At 69.6% G+C, this 18,453-nt stretch overlaps 1 protein-coding gene across 1 annotated transcript; it reads right to left on the bottom strand.

The window, feature by feature from the left end:
- Positions 1 to 3,553: 3,553 nt before the first annotated feature.
- On the bottom strand, positions 3,554 to 14,315 carry EFNA3 (ephrin A3). The gene is made up of 5 exons (XM_040539318.1): positions 14,125 to 14,315; positions 5,310 to 5,599; positions 4,707 to 4,772; positions 4,479 to 4,556; positions 3,554 to 4,367 (listed from the first exon to the last, which is right to left on the bottom strand). The coding sequence occupies exons 1-5, from the start codon at positions 14,232 to 14,234 to the stop codon at positions 4,246 to 4,248; spliced, it is 666 nt and encodes a 221-aa protein (XP_040395252.1). The 5' UTR covers positions 14,235 to 14,315; the 3' UTR covers positions 3,554 to 4,245.
- Between the last annotated feature and the right edge of the window lie 4,138 nt (positions 14,316 to 18,453).

Genomic DNA, 18,453 nt, shown 5'->3' with positions numbered 1-18,453 from the left:
CCCGGCGGAGAGATGCTTTGCCACCGTGTCGTGGAGCGATAACTCAGCTGCATTTGCAAAACAACTTTCCTCTTGTTTATTACATAATGATCCATTGATTGTGGGTAATGTTGCATGCCCGGCGCAGCCCAGGCGGTGCGGGCTGGCTGCAGCCGTGCGAGGATTGCTCCCCCGACGCTCGGCAAGGGCTCGGGCAGGCGGCGGCACCGCGGTTGTAACCAGAGAGCGGCTGCTACGGCTCTCGGCTGCCCGAGGAGCCAGCGCGGGGCCTGTGCGGGGCTGCAGCTCCGTGCCCCACATCCTTCCCCGCGTCCCACCCCGGGCCACTCTCCCCACCCTCCGTCCCTGCACCCCACATTCCCCGGGGAGCGGGGACCCGGCTCGCTGCCTTTCATCCTCCCTCTTTGTGGCCAGGCCTGACATCATCCCCTGAGCTGGAATGACTGTGCAAGGCCTCCTGCTCCCGGGAAGCCGGCGCTGCTGCGGCTTGTACAGGGAGGAATTCCCGGGAACACCCCTCAGGTCTGCGGCCCGCCGGGATCAGAGCGCCCGAGCGTGTCACGCGCGAGATGCTGGGTTGGGTGCAGCCAGGCTGCGGTGGGTGGGTGGAGCGGGTCAGCGCCACGGCCTCTTCCCACCCCTCACTTTGTCCCCATTCCTGCCCCAAGCATGCCCCAGGCCAGGCTGGGCACCTGGGGAAACTGAGGCAGTGATGGGGGGGGGGCACGCAGTCCCCTCCCCATGGGCACCTCCACTCCTCCAGCGCTGAGCGAACCCCAGCACCCCAGGCTGCCCCCCCAGCGGGCTGGTGCAAGCACTGGTGTACGGCAAGAGCACTGCAGCACATCCATCCTGGGGATGGATCCTGGAGCACCACACACGGCCGGGATCTGACACCCAGTGCTGTCGGCTGAGGGGCTCCCCCCGCTCTGGATGGCCGGAGGTGAGTGCCGCAGTCCCCAGCCCTGGGGCAGGGTCCCCAGCACATGGGACAGGGCTGGAAGCGAGGCCATAGGGACCTGGCCGGGTCCCAGCATTGTTCCCTCCCTGTCTGACAGCAAAAGGGCGGCGGCAGGCTGGGCCTGGGGAGGGAGAACAAGCACGTGTGCCATGCTGGGGACAGCCTGGGGACAAGCCAGGGCTGGAGGGTGCCCCGTTACATCCCCGTGCTGGCTCTCCATGTCTCAACAGCGGGGGGACAGGCTGCTGCAGGCACGTGGTGACTGCTGGAGCCAGCGTCGCGTTGTGCAGGGTGGGCGCCCGCCCGCAACACGCCGGAGGTAGGAGCAGGGGAGTGCAAGGTCACGGCCATGCCACCCCCTGCGTGCGTGCAGGACATGGGGCCAGCACACATCACGCGGGACGGTGTCAATGCACAAGCAGGCAGTGCTCGCACCGCGCAGGCGCGGTTCGCCAGCCAAAGGTGAAAACTTTACACACCGCAAGCACTTGAAGCAAAACAGAGCAGGGCAGGTGGGGCTGGCTGGAGGCCACCGAGCTCGTGACAAACCGTTTATGGTTTATCGGCTCGGGACACCCAGGTGCACTCCAGCCACTACCTGGGCTGACGTCAGCGGCCACGGGGCCGGAGGAGGGACGGGAGCCGTCCCCTCCACGCAGGGAGCGAAGGCCGCGGTGACGTGCCGCGCTGCCTGCGTGCGGCCCGGCAGGTAGGCAAAGGCTGGGCCGGCCCCACGCGTGGCAGGGGCAGTGCGGCGTCCCGGAGGCTGTCTGGCCACGCCAGGCCCTTACACGTTTGGCCGGAGCGCAGTGCAGCCAGCCCCGACCTTGGAAGACTGCTGCGGGGTGGCGCGAAGCCTCACGCGATGCGGCTGGTCCAGGCACCCATCCTGTGCCCAAGCCCGGACCTCACCTGCTGCCGGGTCCTGGGGAAGCCCACCCTGCACGTGGGGAGCACCCGAGCCCCAGAGCTGGGGTTGCATCGAGGGCTCCCCCCTGCCTGGGGTTTGGGGGTCCCCACACTAGCACCTGTGCGGCACCTGGGTACACGGAGGGGAGCAGGGCTGCATGGCCAGTGCCTGGCGAGGTGGCAGCGGTGCCACGCACTGCCCAGGGAATGGTGCCAAGGCCGAGGCAAGCGGCAGGAGGGATTTTGCAAGCGCAGCTCGCCGTGCTGGGGCGGCTGACTCAGTCCCTGGCTCCCCCAACTGCGACGCAATGGCAAACGGGGCTGCGCTGGGCTCCCCAGCCCGCCCTGCCGTGCGCTGCGGGGAGCCAGCACCAGCATGGCGTCTGCGGCCGGTCCCCAAAATCCAGCACCCAGCGTGGGGACGGCACCGTGCAGCATGGCGTGCCACAGCCCCCGACCTGGCCACGTAGCCCAGCTTGGCCGTGGCAGCCCTGCTCCGAGCCCCCAGGGTGAGGGTCCAGGGGGATGGGGCCCTGGCCCCACAGCTGGGCCGGGTCTGCGCGAGCGCAACGGGGCCGCAGGGAGCTAGGGAGCGCGGCGCCTGCCGGGAGCGCTGCGAGGACCCGTTGGACGGGTTCGCCGCCTCGTCCCGCACCCAGACAAGCCCAGGCCGGCCGGGAAGCGCAGCCACCGCCCAGCAGCGCCGGCTGGGGGGAGAGCGGCCGCGTCACACTGACGGGATGGCCGTGGGGACCCCCCCCCCCGAACCTGAGGCTACGTCCACAGCATGCTCGTCCCAGCAGGAGAAGGGGGTGCAGCCCTGTTCCACCCTGCCTGGTGGGCAGAGCAGGCTGTCCCCCGCTTGGGGCTGACCAGGCCCCCCCAGGGCGCAGCAGGCCCGGGGCTGCGCCAGGTGCCTGCTCCCCTTCACCCCGTGGGGGCTGTGGGGTGCCAGGCGTGGGGCTGGGTGCACTTCACACCCCAACAGACCCAGCACCGCCCCTTGGTGTGCCCCCCTCCCACGGGGTCCCAGGGCACAGTCCCCTCCCTACGCATCCCTTAGCCCCTGGTTGGCACCGATGGTCCTTCCTGAGTGCCGGGGGCACCCCCATGCAGACAGGCATGTGAGACCCCCCCAGTGCCAGCAGGAGCCCCGGGGTGCCTGGCACAGCCAGAGGCACCAGCAGGGGACCACAGGGATTCCCGTGGGGCCACCACGCACATGGGGGTGCCTGCACACCCCCTCCTCTCCCCCCCTGCTTGCCACATCCAGCCCACAGAGGAGGGATGGGCTGGGGATATCCCAGTCCCGCTCCCCCCCAGGGCTGGGGGACACAACCCACCACCCAAACACGATGGCCCCGCACTGCCCTTACCTGCGTGCTCTGGGCTCCTGCAGCGCCAGGTCCCAGCTGGATCCTTCCCTCCTGCCTCCGCGTCGGTGCCTCGGGGTCGGGGGGACGCAGAGCCCCCAGGAGGGAGCGCAGAGCCCCGGGGCAGCTACAAGCCGGGGGGCAGGAGGGGGGGCCTTGCTGTCAGCCCCACAAATGGCGCCTTTGTGCCCGAGGTGGGGGGCATGTGGAAGGTCCGTTTGCACAAGGAGGGACAGCACCGGCAGGGCTGGGCACCGGGGCGCGCTGCGCACGGCCGGGACATGGGGGGTCGTTCGTGTTTTTTTTTAAATCCTTTTATTTGATTTTTTTTTCCTTTTTTTTTATAGACTAAGAGCAGAATATGAAAATCACCAGCCAAAGCACTTTGAAAAAAAGGTCGAGATTGTTTTTTTTTTTTTTTTTTTTCCCCCAAAAAGTGTCTGTGCGTTTGCATAGGTCGGGTCTTCACGGAAGACGAGGAAAATCCAACACGTTTGACTATGTACAAGCCAGCCCGGGGCCAGCGCCACTGCCTATGGTACATTATAGATATATCTATATAGTCGCTCTCTGTACAGTATGTATAGATTTCTATATAGGTATGTACAGGCTGCCCGGCCCCGGCACCCTGCCCTCACAGGGCCCAGCGCTGCTCCCAGCCATGGGACGCCCGGGGGGGCCGCAGCAGCCCCCGGGCAGGGCTGGGGGCTCCACGCTGTGGGACGGCATCGGTGGGAGGCGGCAGCACCCAGCTGAGTCCCCCCAGCAGGGGCTGGAGACGTGGGTGGGGGCGAGTCCCATGCAGGTCCCAGCGGGGCCAGGCACGTGCCACCATCCCCTGCCCCGCACGGGAAGGGTCCCTGGGCTGGAGGCGCTGACGGTGCAGAGGGGCCGGGCGCAGCTCCCGGGGCAGCTCCATCCTGGCAAACAGCAGCAGGTCGAGGGGACGAGGGGTCCCCGCTCCGCGGTGCCGCTCTGGCCGGGCCCCCGCCGCGCTCAGAGCTAGGAGGCCAGCAGCGTCATTAGGAAGAGGGCGGCAGCCACAGCCAGGGGCAAGTGTTCCCGCTTGGGGCTGGTGCCGCTGATGCTCTTCTCCAGCTTGGGGATCTCCGGGTTGAAGTTTTCTGCAGGAAGAGAGAGGCGGTGAGCGGAGCGGCGGGGGCTGCTGGCCCTGACCCCCCGCCAGGAGGCTGCGGGGTGCGGGTGCCGTGGGGCTGGGGCTGCCCCAGACTCACCCAGGTCCTCGATCTTCACCTCGGGCCGCAGGGTGAACTGCGGCAGGGTGGGCGCCAGCTTCTCCCCAGAGTGCGACGCTGCAAGAGGGAGAGAGGGGACGGGGTGATGCACCCTGGCCAACCCCGCTCCCGCAGCCCCACCGGCCGGGACAGGGGGACCTGGGTGCCCCCTAAGACCCGATGGATCCCTGCAGCACCCACCCCGGGGTGCCACGGGGGGTTACTCACTGGAGGCACAGCACACGAACACCTTCATCTTCAGGCAGGCCCGGCGGTGGTTGTGTGTCGGTGTGGCTGCAAAGCAAGAGCAGGTTGGGGTGGCTCCTGTGGAGGGGACCACAGTGCCGGGCACCCCGCGGCTCAGCGAGCTGCTGCCCACTGGCTCTGGGTGCGGGGGGGTTGCAGCACCCCCGTCCTGCACCCTGAAACACACTGCATCCCCACCCTGTACCCCGAAACATGCTGCATCCCTACCCTGCACCCCAAAACACACTGCATCCCCACCCGGTACCCCCCTACCTCACCCATCAGCACCCCAGATTTGCTCCAGCATCCCCACCTCACACTGGCACCCCCACCCCCAAGCTTCCCCCACCCCCTGTCCCTCCCCAGCACCCCTAAACCCTCGCCCCATCCCTGAGGTCAGGGGGCCTCCTCGGAGCAGGGGTGGGCACAGCCGCCTGGCCAGGGGTCCCCAGTGTGTGTGGGGGATGTGGAAAGGCCCCCCCAGAGCCTCGGGACGAGCTGGGGTGGGATTCAGGGGACCCAGCGTCAGGGGCAGGCATGCTGAGGGGTGTCTGGGGGGGGGTCCCATCCTGCTGCCCCACGTACAGATGTAGTAGTACTCCTGCCCCGCGCGGAACTCGTAGCCCAGCGAGAAGGCGCTGTAGCGCTGGAACTTCTCCGAGAACTTGATGGGGCTGTGGGGCGCGTGGGGCCGGTTGCACTCCCAGCGCTTGAAGCCCTGGCTGGTGTTGCAGGTGCGGTAGCCCTCCGCGTTCACCATGTACAGCACGTACTGCTCCAGCCTGTGCTCGGGCACCGAGGCGTTGTAGTGCGGGCAGTAGATGTCCAGGTAGTCGTTGACGTTCACCTGCACTGTGTAGCCCTCCCGCCGCAGGCTGCAAGGGAAGGGATGGGGATGGGGTTAGAGACACCCGTGCTTGACCTGCTTACAGCAATCAGGATCCGGCCCCAGAGTGCTCTGCCCCCACCAACAACCTCCTGACCCCCCCCATCTGAGCCACCCCACGCACCCGCCTTGCCCAGCCTCAGCCCCATGGACCCCCAGCGTGGGGGCGAGCCTGGGGCAGGATCCGTCCCTTTCCAGGCCCCAGACCCTGTCCCGGGAGGCACCGCTGCAGCACCGTGCACGACACCCGAGGGCAGCTGCCGTGGGTAACTGCGGGCCTCCCAGACCCATGGGACACCAGGAAGGCAGCGGTGGGGATGAGCAACGCAGCGAGACAGCGCAGACGGGGACGTTGGTCCAGAGCTCGTGGCACACTGGGGCTGCCCCCCAGCCCCCAGCCCACGGGGGCTGCAGCCAGGTCTGCTGCTCCTGTAGGACCATGCCATGGGGGGCTCGGGGGGCAGAGCGGGGCTGGGCCACCTCTGCGACGTGAGACAGGGGGGACCCTGTGTCCCCACACCAGGCTGGGCAAACCCCTCTCCCCATAATCCCATCCCCCCGGCCCGGTGCCCCACGGACCTGGGGCTTGATTTGGGGTGGGGGCTCCCAGGCGCTCACCACCCCCCTGGGCTGCCTGAGGCAGGAGCGACGCCGCCACGCAGGGAAGGATGCTACGGATGCCAAGCCACGTGCACGGGTGACACCGCCGTGTGAGCACGGGAGCGTGAGACGGGGGTGCTGGGTGCTGCAGGCAACGCGTCGGCAGCCTCAGAGCAGGACGGACAGACAGACAGACAGACACACTGAGCAGTGCGCGGGGCTGAGGGACACCAGGGTCCCGAAGGCATGCAGGGACCCTGGAGGACGCAGAGCCTGCGCAGCCCTGGGGCAGAGCACGGCCGTGGATACACAGGAGGGGCTCAGGACCCCGGCCGCGATGGCCCCAGTGCTCCCCGTGCTCTGGCAGCCGCAGCGGCTGCCCACTGCGCACCCAGCCCCGCAGCCCCAGCCCCGCCACGCGCCGCGGCTCAGAGAGAGGATTTCTCACCCCGCTCTGGCTAATCCCGTTATTTTGTTAATGCCGTAAAGGGTGGCCCTGGGGGAGCCTCATTTACATTGATTAGGAGCGGCAATCCCCTCAGATCCACTCAGGAGAGGCTCCGCTGGCTCCTAATCCGTGCCCGATTGAAATCCCGGCCGCGGTAATCCTCGCAGCCGAGCCGCCTGGCGCTGACCCCCTGCTCCTGCCAATTAATTACCAACCGGCGCTGCAAGGCGCTGGCTCCGCACCGAGATGCCGCAGCAGCCCCGGGATGACGACCAGACCCGGCTCCATCGCCCAGCTCGGCAGAGACCCGGTGGCCACGCTGCGGCAAGGGGACCCCCCCCTGCACCCCCGGGTGCCACCACCCTGCTGCTTTTGGAGGGACGAGCAGCCTCCCCTTCACCCCGCTCCCCTGGGACCGCCACCCCACGGCCCCTTTCCCTTCTTTCCCAGTGAATCCTGGCACACGGGGCCCTGGTGAAGGGCTCGGGGACCCCTTGGCACCCGTGCCCGCAGCGCAGCTTCCCATGGCCGCCCGGCAGGGCTCGGCAGGCAGCGGGCAAGGCTGCGCGTGCAGACGCCCCACCCTGGAAACTGCCCCCGGCACCATTTGGGGAGCCCGGGCGTCCGGCCAGGGCCCGGGGCACCCGGCACGCAGCGCCCCGGATCGGCACCGTGGAGGGAACTGGACGGGGCCGAGCACCCACCAGGGACCCCAGCAGCGCTGCCGCCCTCCTGGCGGTGCTGCCAGTGCGGCGGGGGGCTCCGAGCCAGACCTCGCAGGGCAGGGAGCAGCCCCCCCGTGGCACCTCCCTCGCCGCGCAGCCGCTATTTCCCCGTCCCAGCCCCACAGCCCGGCGAGGCAGGAGCCCAGCAAGCCGCCGGCCGCCGGGCAACTCCTCCGACATCAAGGTGCTGAGGCAGCCACCCTTGCTCCGCGCGGTGCCGGCGACCTTTCATGTTCCACCTTTGATGTGGTGTGAAAGGGAGGTGTTGGGGGGTGGGGGGGGGGAGCTTGTTATTAAAGAAATGGCCCCGGGGAGAAAATTGCAATTAACTCCATACGGGACTCAGGGCTGGGACGCCAGCACACCCCGAACCAGCTGCCCCACACCATGAGGGGGGGCCGGTAGCTGGCGCTCAGCACCACAGGAGCAAGGAGCTGGGGCAGCCGTGCCCCCCCCCCCGGGACCACTGCTGGGGCTGCACGGGAGTGAAAACAGGCGCCGCATCCCGCTGCGCCGAGGGAAACGCCATGCCGGGGAGCAGCGGGGCTGGAAGCCCTCCTTTCCCCCGGCGCACCCAGCGCTGAGGGTGCCCCCACCTGGGACCCCCCCCGGGGCCCATTAGGAAACACGGCTCCTGATAAACAGCCTCGCTAACTAACGAGCGCTCCCCCTGGGGCACCGAGGGCCCGGCTCCCCGGGCAGGGACGGGGCTGGGGCACGCCAGCACTGCAGTGGAGGGGTTTGGGGAGCCCAGGAGGTGCTGCAGGGGCTCTGTGCCCCGTGGCAGCGAGCCCCACGGCCAGCAACAAGCCCCACGGCCACCGTGCACGAGGAGCTCGCAGGCATTAGGGCACCATCCCCAGCCGGGAGGGGCTGGGGAACACCCCCAAAGTGGGCAGAGCTGGGGGGCCACGATGGCCTGGGGCATGGCAAGGGGCTCAGCAAGGGGCTCTGGCGGCTGCTGCCCCCTCCACAGACCTGCCAGCTCCCTGGTACCGGGGGGAGAGCAGCCCCAGGGTGTCCCCACCCCTTCCCGGGGCTGCAGCAGATCTGGCTGCGATGCTGCATCCTCGGCTCCTGCACTGTGTGAGCCCCCCATGACCACCCATCTGCAGGGTGAGGACCGACACGGCAGGGCACTGGATGCCCCTGAATCCCAGCAGCCCCAGTGCCACCACCGGAGCACCCAGAGTCCCTGTTTTCAGGCAGAAGGATGGGACAGACCCCAACATGACGTCCCGAACCTCCTTTCCCCACTGAAACCCACCCTAGAGAGCGCACAGGGCGCCAGGTTCCTGGCGGCCCACGTGGTTATTGGGAAGCCCCAGTGAGAGGTGACCCCGGTCGGGACAGATCCCAGAGCCCTTCTGGGTGCAGACAGCCCTGCTGTGGCTGGCGGGCCACGTCGGGCTCCGGCAGGGCCCAAAGGGTTAAGCGCGGGAGCAGAACGGGCAGCATCACTTCTGCACGACTGCATTTTTAGAGCAGGGCTTTCGCAAAGCAGTGGTACCTTCCAGCATCCTGTCGGAGCTGGGCAGATGGATTTCCCCTGGCAGAACCATCCCGAGCACAGGCTGGGCTCGGCGCCCGTGGGCCCTGCACCGGCAGGACCCCGGCTACCTGGCACGCCGCAGCCGCTGGCGAGCTGGGCGGCTGCTCCGCTCCCATCTGCTGCGATAAATCTGGGCTGAGCGCTGCACGCTCGCTAACGCGCTGCTACGGAACGCCTGGTGCACTGCAGCATGCCTGGGCCACCCCTGGCAGGAGCAGCACAAGGGGGAACCAGACCCCCACGGGGACCCCCACGCCACGGGACCCGTCCCAGGAAAGGCCCGGCGGGTTTGGGGACAGATCCGGGCTCGGTGTCCCACAGTGCTGAGGGCAGTGCCGGGGACTGGGGCGATGTGGGGCGTCCCCCAGTGCGGGTGACAGTGCGGGGGGCCACGGCGGATCCCCTCCCCCAGCCCTTTGTTTGGCTCTGGGAGCTTTGCCCTTTCGGCACATCCGGGGCCCATCGATCAGCCGGCGAACAAAAAAAGTGCCATTGATTTACGCTTTCCCCTTCCAGTCACTCCACGCGACAGCGAGAGGTGAAGGCGCATCGATCGCCCCCGACGGACGGACGGACGGAGGGACAGACTCGGACGTCCCCCTCCCCACGCAGGCAGCGCTGCAAAGTCACGGCACCCAGACGGCCGCGCACACGCACGCTCGCTCGGCAGACAGCGCCTGCGACACAGCCCACGCGCACGGGTGGCACGGTGCCACGGCGGCCCCCCTGTGCTGCCCCCCTCCCCAGCACGCCTGGCTCACGCCTGGCGCAGCCGCAAGGTGCAGGCACAAAAGGCATCGCTAGCACACGGCGTCCCTGTCCCCAGGGCCACCTCCCCGGCTCGCACCCCCGGGGGCGTGTGGGGGGGGGGGGATCGGGGCTCCTGGGGGGCCGTGGGCTGCTCCCCAGCACTGCCATAAATCTCTCGGGGCCGTGGCAGCAGGAGAAGGGACTGGGGAGCAGGCGGATGGGGCCGCATCCATGCCGGGGTGGCAGGCACAGCCGCAGCCCCAGGACGGTGTCCCCAGCGTTGCCTTACAGGTGCCCCTGCAGCCCCCCCCGTCCATATCGACGGCTGCACGATCCCTTTAATCCCTGCTAAAGCCCGTACCTTCCCGCTTTGCTAACAAGATCAATGAGGTTTTTAATTGGGTTTTAATTAAACCATCAATCTGCAACCGGTGACTCAATTACCAGCCTGGGCAGGAGCGGGTGGCCCCAGCCCTGTTGCACCCTCGGTTCAGCCCCTGCGCCCCGATGCCACAGCCTCTGCTCCCATAGGGCCCTCCCTCGGCATGGGAACCCCGCGGGGCACCGGCCACGGCCCCTGCGATCCCCTGGGCTCGGAGCCGCCCCGCACGGTGACTCACGGGGCACAACACCCTTTGCCCCCGGGCAGCGCCTCCTACTACGCTGCAGCCAGCAGCCCGCGCTGCATGGGCAGCCAGGGCTTTGCACCCCAGGGAGATCTCCATGGGTGGGGGGAACAGCTGCGGGTGGGGGTGGCTGAGCCCCCCTCCGTTGCCCCCAGCCCACATGGGGATGCCGTGGCACGGATGCTGGCAGCCGGGACTGGGCCATCACCAGCCGGAGAGGTGCAATCCCCACTTTCCCCATCTCCACACCCACGCTGGGGATGGGAAGCGACCCCCGCCCCCATACACACCCTGCATGGCGTAACTGCCCCACACCTGCAGCATCCCCCCTCCTGGATGCCCGCAGGGGACAGGGGGGACCCCATCACGCCACAGGTGACGAGGGATGGAGCCGCAGCACCGGGACCCAGGACCCTCGGGGGGCCCGGGTGTGCCGCTCCCCCCCGCCCCACAGCAGGGCCGTGGTCGCTCTCCTGCGTGAGATGCTCCCAGGAGAGGCTGCTCCTCATGAGGGCTCTCTCAAGAGCCCGCTCCAGCTCTCGCCGCCTGAAATACAAAGTCAGGCAGATAAAAGCCGCCTTGAAGTGGTGAGCGCAGCGGCGGCGGTGGCGGCTGGGGGGTCTGCACAATGCTGGGCGCTCCCTGCACGCAGGTGGGCTCTGACCCACCTGCCTTGGCCGGCCACCGGCACCTCCCGTACCTCTTCCTCACAGCTCCAGCCGTGGTGCTGAGCACCCTGAGCTGTGCCCTTGGGCCCTGCGGTGTCCCCCTGGTGCGGGGCAATGGGTCTGCTGCCACCTCCCAGGGCACGCGGGTTCGGGGGACGTGGCTCTGCAGGAACAGCCAGCGGGGCAGACCCTGGAGCTGGTTTTGGGGGCTCATTGGGGACAGCTGGCCATGCCCGTGCCCATGTGTGGGGACAAACCCTGTGTCGCTGTCCCCATCCCTTGCGCACGGGGCTCCCAGCAGGGAGGTGGCACTCTGGGGGTCACCCTGCAGAGCTCCCAGCCCCTGGCCACAGGGCGCCACTGGGAGGCAGCCGTGGCCCCGAATGGCAGCGCTGGGTGGGACACGGCCACCCGGCACCTTTGCCCCGTGCCACCGCGCCTGTTCCTGGCAGGACTTGGGAACGGAGGGCAGGGACCAAGGATCATCCCGCACCCCTCACGCTGCCACCAGCAGAAACAGCGTGACAGACAGAGAGCACACCCAAACGGCACGCAGAGCACGGCCAGAAGCCTCCACTGCCTTCGAGCCTCAATTCCTGCCTTCGCCCCCACCCCAGGCCTTGCAACCAGGCACCCCAAAACCGCTGCATAGAGGGGTGCCCTGCCCTCTCTGCCTCCCTTGTCCTCCATGCACAACCCCTTGTCTCCCGTGGTGGCAAGGGGCCGTGGAGGAGCAGAGCAGTGTGCCAGCAAGCAACAAGCGACATTCTCCCAGCGAGGGGAGCGGCTGCGGTGGCCAGAGCGGTGCAGAGCTGCGATACATTTGTGGGGTTCCTGCCGCAGCCGGCACCCCTGGAGGACAGATCTGCAGCCGAGCCTGGCAGCGCACGCCCTGCTCCCCGGAGAGCCCCGCGGGTGCTGTGCAGGGCTTGTTTATTGCTCTGATTGCACTGGGGTTGCTGGGATTTGCAGGCTGAGGCCCAGGGAGCCTAATTCCCCCCATAATTTATCTAATCCAGCCACTTTGCCGTGCGGCTATAATTGCGGCCGAGCTGCCGCACTGCCTAACAATAAATATCCTCGCTCTGGAGTCCCTGGGACACGTCTCTGCCGCAGCCGCCCCCACCTCGCCGCCCGTGCCCTGAGCTGGACGCTCGCAGCCGCGCCAGAGACGCGTGCGCGGTGGGCGCAGGCAGCTGGCTGCGACGCCCATGGCACGGCACGGCGGGGGCACCTCTGGCACCCCCCCGCCCCATCCCCCAGGAGGTGGCGAGGGCAGTGCAGGGTCACAGCGCTGGCTGTGGGCGACGGGGTGGGGGGAGGCAGCCCCTTGGGAGCAGCAGGACGAGGGTGGGCACGGGAATCGCCCATCTGCCAGGGTCCCAGCAATGTCACAGAGCGGGGATGGGGGCGTCAGCGGGGTCTGGCCGGAGGAGCGGGGTGCGGGAAGGTGCCCAAGCGTAGCGGGATGAGCCGAGTGCCCTGCCATTGTGCTGCGCCTCGGCACGGCACGTCGTACACACGCACGATTTATGGGGTCTGGGCTTCCGCCTGGAGACGCAACCTCAATGAGAGGGGAAGGAGCTGCCCAGCAAACGCTCCCTCCCCGCACAAAGGGGTGCAGGGTCAAGGGGAGCCCAGGAGAGCCCCAGCACGGACGGGTGGCGGGGGTCCCTCTGGCTGGGCGCAGCCCCCAGCCACAACCCTGAGCACTTGCACCGGAGAAGGGGTGAGGGAGAGGGGCCATCCCAGCAGGCTGAGGCCCCCACTTCCCATGGAGGGGGGTCCACGTACCCCCTGGGGTCCCCAAAACCCCTTTTGCCACGCCAGGGAGGAGCCCGATCAATCTGTGCCCACCCGTGCCCAAAGCCCACACGGTGCCCCCCCGGCACAGCCGTGCCCGCACCGTGCAGCAGTGCCACGCGCCCACCCGGCCCCCCCTCGCCGGCGAGGGCAGCGCTCAGCCCCCCCCCACGAGGCGTGGGGGCCACGCCGTGGGTCCGGCTCTGCTCGTGCCCATCGATCGCCCCGGGCTCCCTGCGGCTCCGCTGACAGCAGCCGTGGGCGCGACGGCAATTTCCACATCTTCGCTTCCAAACCCCATCCACTCGCCCCCGCAGCCCCCGCCGGGGGAGCCGGCAGCCCCGGTAGGACGGGGGGGGTGGCGGGGGGGGGGCTGCCCGCCGCTCGCATCCACCTTGGCCGGGATGTCACCGTGTCGGGGCCACCCGCCGGTGCGGGGGGCGGGGGGGCAGCAGGGTCTCGCCGCCCTCCCCTCTCGGCCCCCCCCCCCTCCACGCCGCACCGCCGGTGTCGCTCCCGCGCCCAGACAGGCGGTGGGGGGGGGGCGTCTGGCGGCGCGGCCACGGGAACGGCGGCGCTGCGGGACCCCGGTGCCCGGTACGGCGCCCCGGGAGGGGTCCGCGGGACCCCCGCTGCCCACCGCCGGCAGCTCCCGCGCCGTCGGGGAGGGCTCGGCCCCGGTGCCACCGAGCGACCCCCGCCCGCACCGCCGCGCTGCCCCCCGGTTCACCGGGTGCCGCCGAGCCCCGGTGCCAGCGGCGAGCCCGTCCGCAGCCGGAGGGCACCGACCCTGACGGTGCCCGCGCCACCCCCACCCTGCCGCCTCGCACCGTGGCACCGGGGGCTCCGCTCCGCCGCCGCCGCCGGTCGGGTCAGGGCGGCCCGGGTACCTGCCCCCCCCCCCCCCCCCCAAAAAAAAATCCCGGTGCGCCGGACCGGAGCGGCCCCCGCCTCCGCGGGAAGGGCGAGCTGCGGCGGCCCGGGAGGGGCAGCGGAGCGGCCGGTGGGGGCCGTGCCCCGGCAGCCCCGCCCGCACGGGGGCGTCGCGCCGGCACCGGCACCGGTACCGGGGGTGGGGTGGGAGGGGGAACGACTCGGTCCCGGTGCACGCGCCCCCGGCCCGGTGCAGACCCCCCCCCCCCCCCCCCTCCGCCGCCCCCGGGGCGCGCATCCTTCAGCGCGATCCTCAGCGCGCCCCCGCCGCGTCCTTCCCGGCGGCGCCCCCCGCCCAAACCGGCGCCGGGGACCCCCCCATGCCGCCACCACCGCCCCCCACATTGCCCCCCCCCCCCCACCACCACGCCGGTACCGGCGGACTCCCCCCCACCCGCCCCGCACTCACTGCAGGTTGGAGCTGTTCCAGTGCACGGCGTGCCGGTTGCCCAGGGCCCCCGGGGGCCCCCGGCCCAGCAAGAGCAGCAGCGGGAGCAGGGGCAGCAGCCGAGCAGCCATCCTGCCGCCGCCGCGGTGCCCGCCGCGATCCCAATGAATGGAAGAACCGAGCCGGAGCCGCCCGCGCCCCGCGCCCCCGGCGCCCAGCTCCGCCCCGCGCGCGCCCGCCGCCGCCGCCGCGCCCCCGCGCGCGCGCGCGCCCGCCGCCGCCGCCCCGGGGCTCGCCTGCACCGGCACCGGGCGGCGGGGATGGGGGTCGCGGCGGTGGAGGGGGGAGGGGAAGGGGCTTGGGTCCCACCGGGACCCCCGCAGGTGGAAGCACTGGGCTCGGTTCCCACCGGGTCTGGGGGCTCACCGGGACCGCGTCCTGCCGGGGGGGGCTCACCGGGACCCGCACGGGTGGGAGCACCGGGGCTGGATCCCACCGAGCCCCCCAGTGTGTGTGTGGGGGGGGGTGGCAGGGCTGAGCGTCCCAGCCCCTGGAGGTTCACGTGTCTGGAAGAGCTGTGGGTCAGCATGCTGCTGGCACCACGGGGGGGCCGGGGGTTCGCAGATTTGGCCGCCCCGGGGGCCATTAGGCAACCAGAGGGAGCAGGTGGGCACCCAGCCAGGGCACCCCGGATGCCGGGGGAGGACAGTCACAGCGCCAGGCTCTGCCCCGTCCTGCCCCGAGGAGCCCGTCTGGCTGAGCGCCCACCCGCTGGCCCTGTCTCCTTGCCCTCCCCACGCTCGTGGCTCATTTCCCCCGAAGGTCCTTGGAGGGCAGAGGTGCCCAGGGGACCCGTGGCAGCTGGGGGGGGGACACAGGTGCTCCCTGGGCACCAGTCCCCGTGGGCCATGCGGGAAGGGATCGAGCTGGGTGCCGATGGAGCTGGGTGCCAGCTCCGAGCTGCCCGTCCTCAGCAAGTTCCCTTAGCAACTGCTGGTGCGGCACCGCCCAGAGGTCCCATGTGCCAGGCGCTCCACGCCCCGGCACACGTGTGCGCACACGAGCACGCTCGCACCAGTGCAGGCACTGGCACGCACACACCCGGCTCGCTGCGAGCTCGCACACGGATGCGTGGCCGAGCGTGCGCGCGTGCCCGCTGCCGGCACTGACCCAAGCCCTTGCACATGACCTGGGGATTCGGCGGCTCGAGGAGCTTGCAAGCGAAACCGGGAGGCTATCGAAACCACAGCCGAGCTTGCTGAGCCAGCCCTGGGTGCTGCCGCCGGTGGCCGTGCTGCCGGGCCCAGCGCCTTGTGGTGGCAGCGAGCGCGGCCGCGGCGGTGCGGGGCCAAGCGCCCGTTCCCCGTTCCCCCCTGCGCCCGAGGACGGCTGCTCCCAGGACTGGCAGGGAGACGCGGTGTAACCTGGGGGGAATCTGCTGCCAGACGATGAGGACCTCTCAGTGGGAGCAGAGCCTCATCCCCCTGGGGACCCCTTTGTGGGCTCCCCAGCACCCTCCAGACGAGCAGATGCTGCCCCAGACCGTGGAGGGGGGGTGAGGGCAGCGGTGCCTGGGGTAGGGCAGGTCTCTTGGTCCCACTTTCTGCCAGGTTTCGCTTCCAGTTAGCACGTGCTGGGTCCTTCCCTGGTCCCCGTTCCTGCCAGTGGTGCCCGCAGCAGGGCTGTGCCACGGCCCCGTGGCCCCCACCCACACCAGCAGCACTGGGGGGCCAAGCCCCCAGCGGAGTCCTGCCAGGAAGGGGGAGGGTGCTGGTGAAACAACCAGGAGGACCAAAAAAGCATCCATTAATTATTCATCTGGAGAAGTGAACTGAAGAAAATACAACACGTGAGAAAGGGCCCAGGCTGGCCTGGGGGGGGGGGGGAAGGATGGGGGGGAGGTGGGCGGAGAGCTGGGGGGCACAGGAGGGGGCTGGGGGCTGCAGGGGGGATCGAGGCACCCGGGTCCCCCCGTACAGCAGCGGTGGCTCCATCCCTGCGCTGTCCCAGGGCTGGGGCAGGGTGCTGGGAGGATGGGGGGGTGATGCTGGCAGGGGGGGGGGCGCGCACCTCTGGAAGGGACCGCGACCAACAACGCGCCTGCAGCCATGGAAACGCCATCGTTCGGCAAACCCATGGCAACGCACACCTCCACATGGAGACACCCCGCACATGGCAACGCGCTCGCCCGTCTGGAAGCACCCCGTGCACGGCCGCGCACCCCGTTACCCCCCCCCCCCCGGTATGAGAAGGGGGGGGCACGGCACCGTCATGCCCAGGTGCAGGGATGGAGGGGCTTGGATGGCCGAGTGAACCCTGCCCCCTCCGTGCACCCACTTGTGGGTGCCAGCACCCACCTGGCAGCACCCCCTGCACCCTGCAGGCCCCCCCGTCCCCCCAACCCTGCACACGGAGGGGCTCGGCTCCATTTTGCTGCCAGCAGCAGGAGACGGCGGCTGCAGCGGGGACAGCCTGGGGACACTGCCAGCCGGGCGGCTGCACTCTCAGGAGGATGCGAGAGGCCTCGAGCTCTCCCAGCAGCTCCAGGAGCGCCGTGGCATGAAGCAGCCGGGGGTTCCCCCCCCCCCCCTTCCATTTGCACAGACCCCCGGCTCTTCCACCCCCTGCGCCCGTCGCAGTGAGGACCAGCAGATTTGTGCGTCAACACGGGAGGCACAGGGGGGGTCGGAGCAGAGCAGCAGGTGGACGTGGGCACCGACACAGCAGCTCTCACCCCATGCGGGGCTCACCCTGTCCCTGGCCAGCCCTGTCCCTGGAGGGGGGGCACCACAAGCCCGTGGTGCCTGAGCTGGGGTGGGCACGGGGGTCCTGTCGGCCGTGGGTGCCCGGCGGGGCAGGGGGACCCGCGTCGCCTGCTCTGGTTAATATTTAACCACGGCTTCCTGTGACAGCATGTCGCAACCGCAAAGCAGAGCCAGCATTCAATAAATCATCGCGCTGGGCTGGGCGCCGGGGGGGGTGGGAGCGGGGGGGGGGGGGGGGCAGCAGCGGAGCAGCGACCAGCCAAGCGAGAGGGGGAGCCGATAAATAATTCATTAAATAAATAAACATGGCAAGAACGCGGGGAGGAGGCAGGAGTGTAACCAAGAAAGGGCTCGGTGAACGCGGGCATGAAATATTCACCAGCCACACCTACACGTCCCCGAACACGCTGAGCTCAGGGCTCCCGACCTGCTGGGGAGGAGCCAGGCGCCGGCGCGTGTCCAAGCGGACACGGCAAGAACATGCTAATTACACGCAGTGCAGGCGGCAGGGCCACGGCTGCAGCCCCCCGATTGCGGAGCAGGTGGCCGGAGGTTCGGGCACGTCTGCGCAGAGCCGAGCGGCACCGGGGCAGGTGCCCAGGCTCCTCTGGGCAACGCTCAGACCTGCAAATGGCCTGGCCACATCCAGCCCAGTGCTCAGCCGTACAAATGACACGGCCACATCCAGCCCCGTGCCGCAGCTCGTGCATGCCGCCGGCCTGCTGGAGAGTGCGCACGGCTGGCGTTCTTGGGGCACGGTCTCGCCGCAGCACGGTCCCCCTGCGCCCTGCTCCCCGCTTCCTTTTTCGTCCACGTGTCGGTTTTTAAATTTGAATGAAGGCCTCACGGATGGTCGCGCTGCGTCAGCGTCTCTGTGAGCGCCGGGCTCCAGCTGTCCCCGTGGCAGCGCCGGGTGCTGGGTGGGACACCCGTGTTGGGGAGAAGGGGGACCCCCAGCCTGGGAGCCTCCCACTGGACACCCTGTGGCTTGCTGGCACTGCAGCCCCATGACTGAGCTGGGATGGTGGAGGTGCCGCTGGTCCAGACGGTGTCATCCGACGGCAGGGAGGTGGCACCGAGGAAGGAAGAGGGGTGGCAGGGCCATGGGGCCACCTCGCTGGTGGTCTCATGCTGTGCGTGGCAGGGGCTGGGGGGGGCTGGAGGTGAGCTCCGCTACAGAGATGAACATGGGGGTGATTTGTTAATTATCACCTCGATGGCTTGAGTTAATTGACGGGGAACTTGATGGCACAGGCTCGCAGAGGAGGGTTAATTACCGATGCAGAAACAGCCACCAGCAGCCCCGCCACGCTCGCAGTGGCCACACGAGCAGGCGCCTGTGCCGGGTGGCGGTGGCAGCGCAGAGCCAGGCTGTCGGAGGAAATCAGCTTCCTCGCGAAGTCGCCGGGATTAAGTCATGCATACCTTCCTGGCTCCACCGCTGCCAGCCCCGAGGTTTCTCACGGGGCCTGGCAGCTCCTGCTCCCCTGGGAGGGAGGAAGCCGCAGGATCCCTGCCCTGGGCGCCAGGCGCCTGCTCGCAGGAAGCCTGTCTCTGGCGGGGCAGCACACAGACTCCTCGATGC

Source organism: Cygnus olor, chromosome 28 (assembly GCF_009769625.2).
Source record: "Cygnus olor isolate bCygOlo1 chromosome 28, bCygOlo1.pri.v2, whole genome shotgun sequence".
Lineage (NCBI taxonomy): Eukaryota > Metazoa > Chordata > Aves > Anseriformes > Anatidae > Cygnus > Cygnus olor.
The sequence above is the reverse complement of the archived record's forward strand: the minus strand, read 5'-3'. Positions and strand labels throughout refer to the sequence as shown.

Bases quoted from the DNA above. Each gene is read 5' to 3' on its own strand.
- EFNA3 (XM_040539318.1), bottom strand. From the start codon at position 14,234: ATGGCTGCTCGGCTGCTGCCCCTGCTCCCGCTGCTGCTCTTGCTGGGC. The intron at 5,600-14,124 runs GTGAGTGCGGGG...CTTCCCTTGCAG, and splicing joins TGGAACAGCTCCAACCTGCA to CCTGCGGCGGGAGGGCTACA. The intron at 4,557-4,706 runs GTGAGTAACCCC...TCCCTCTTGCAG, and splicing joins GTTCGTGTGCTGTGCCTCCA to CGTCGCACTCTGGGGAGAAG.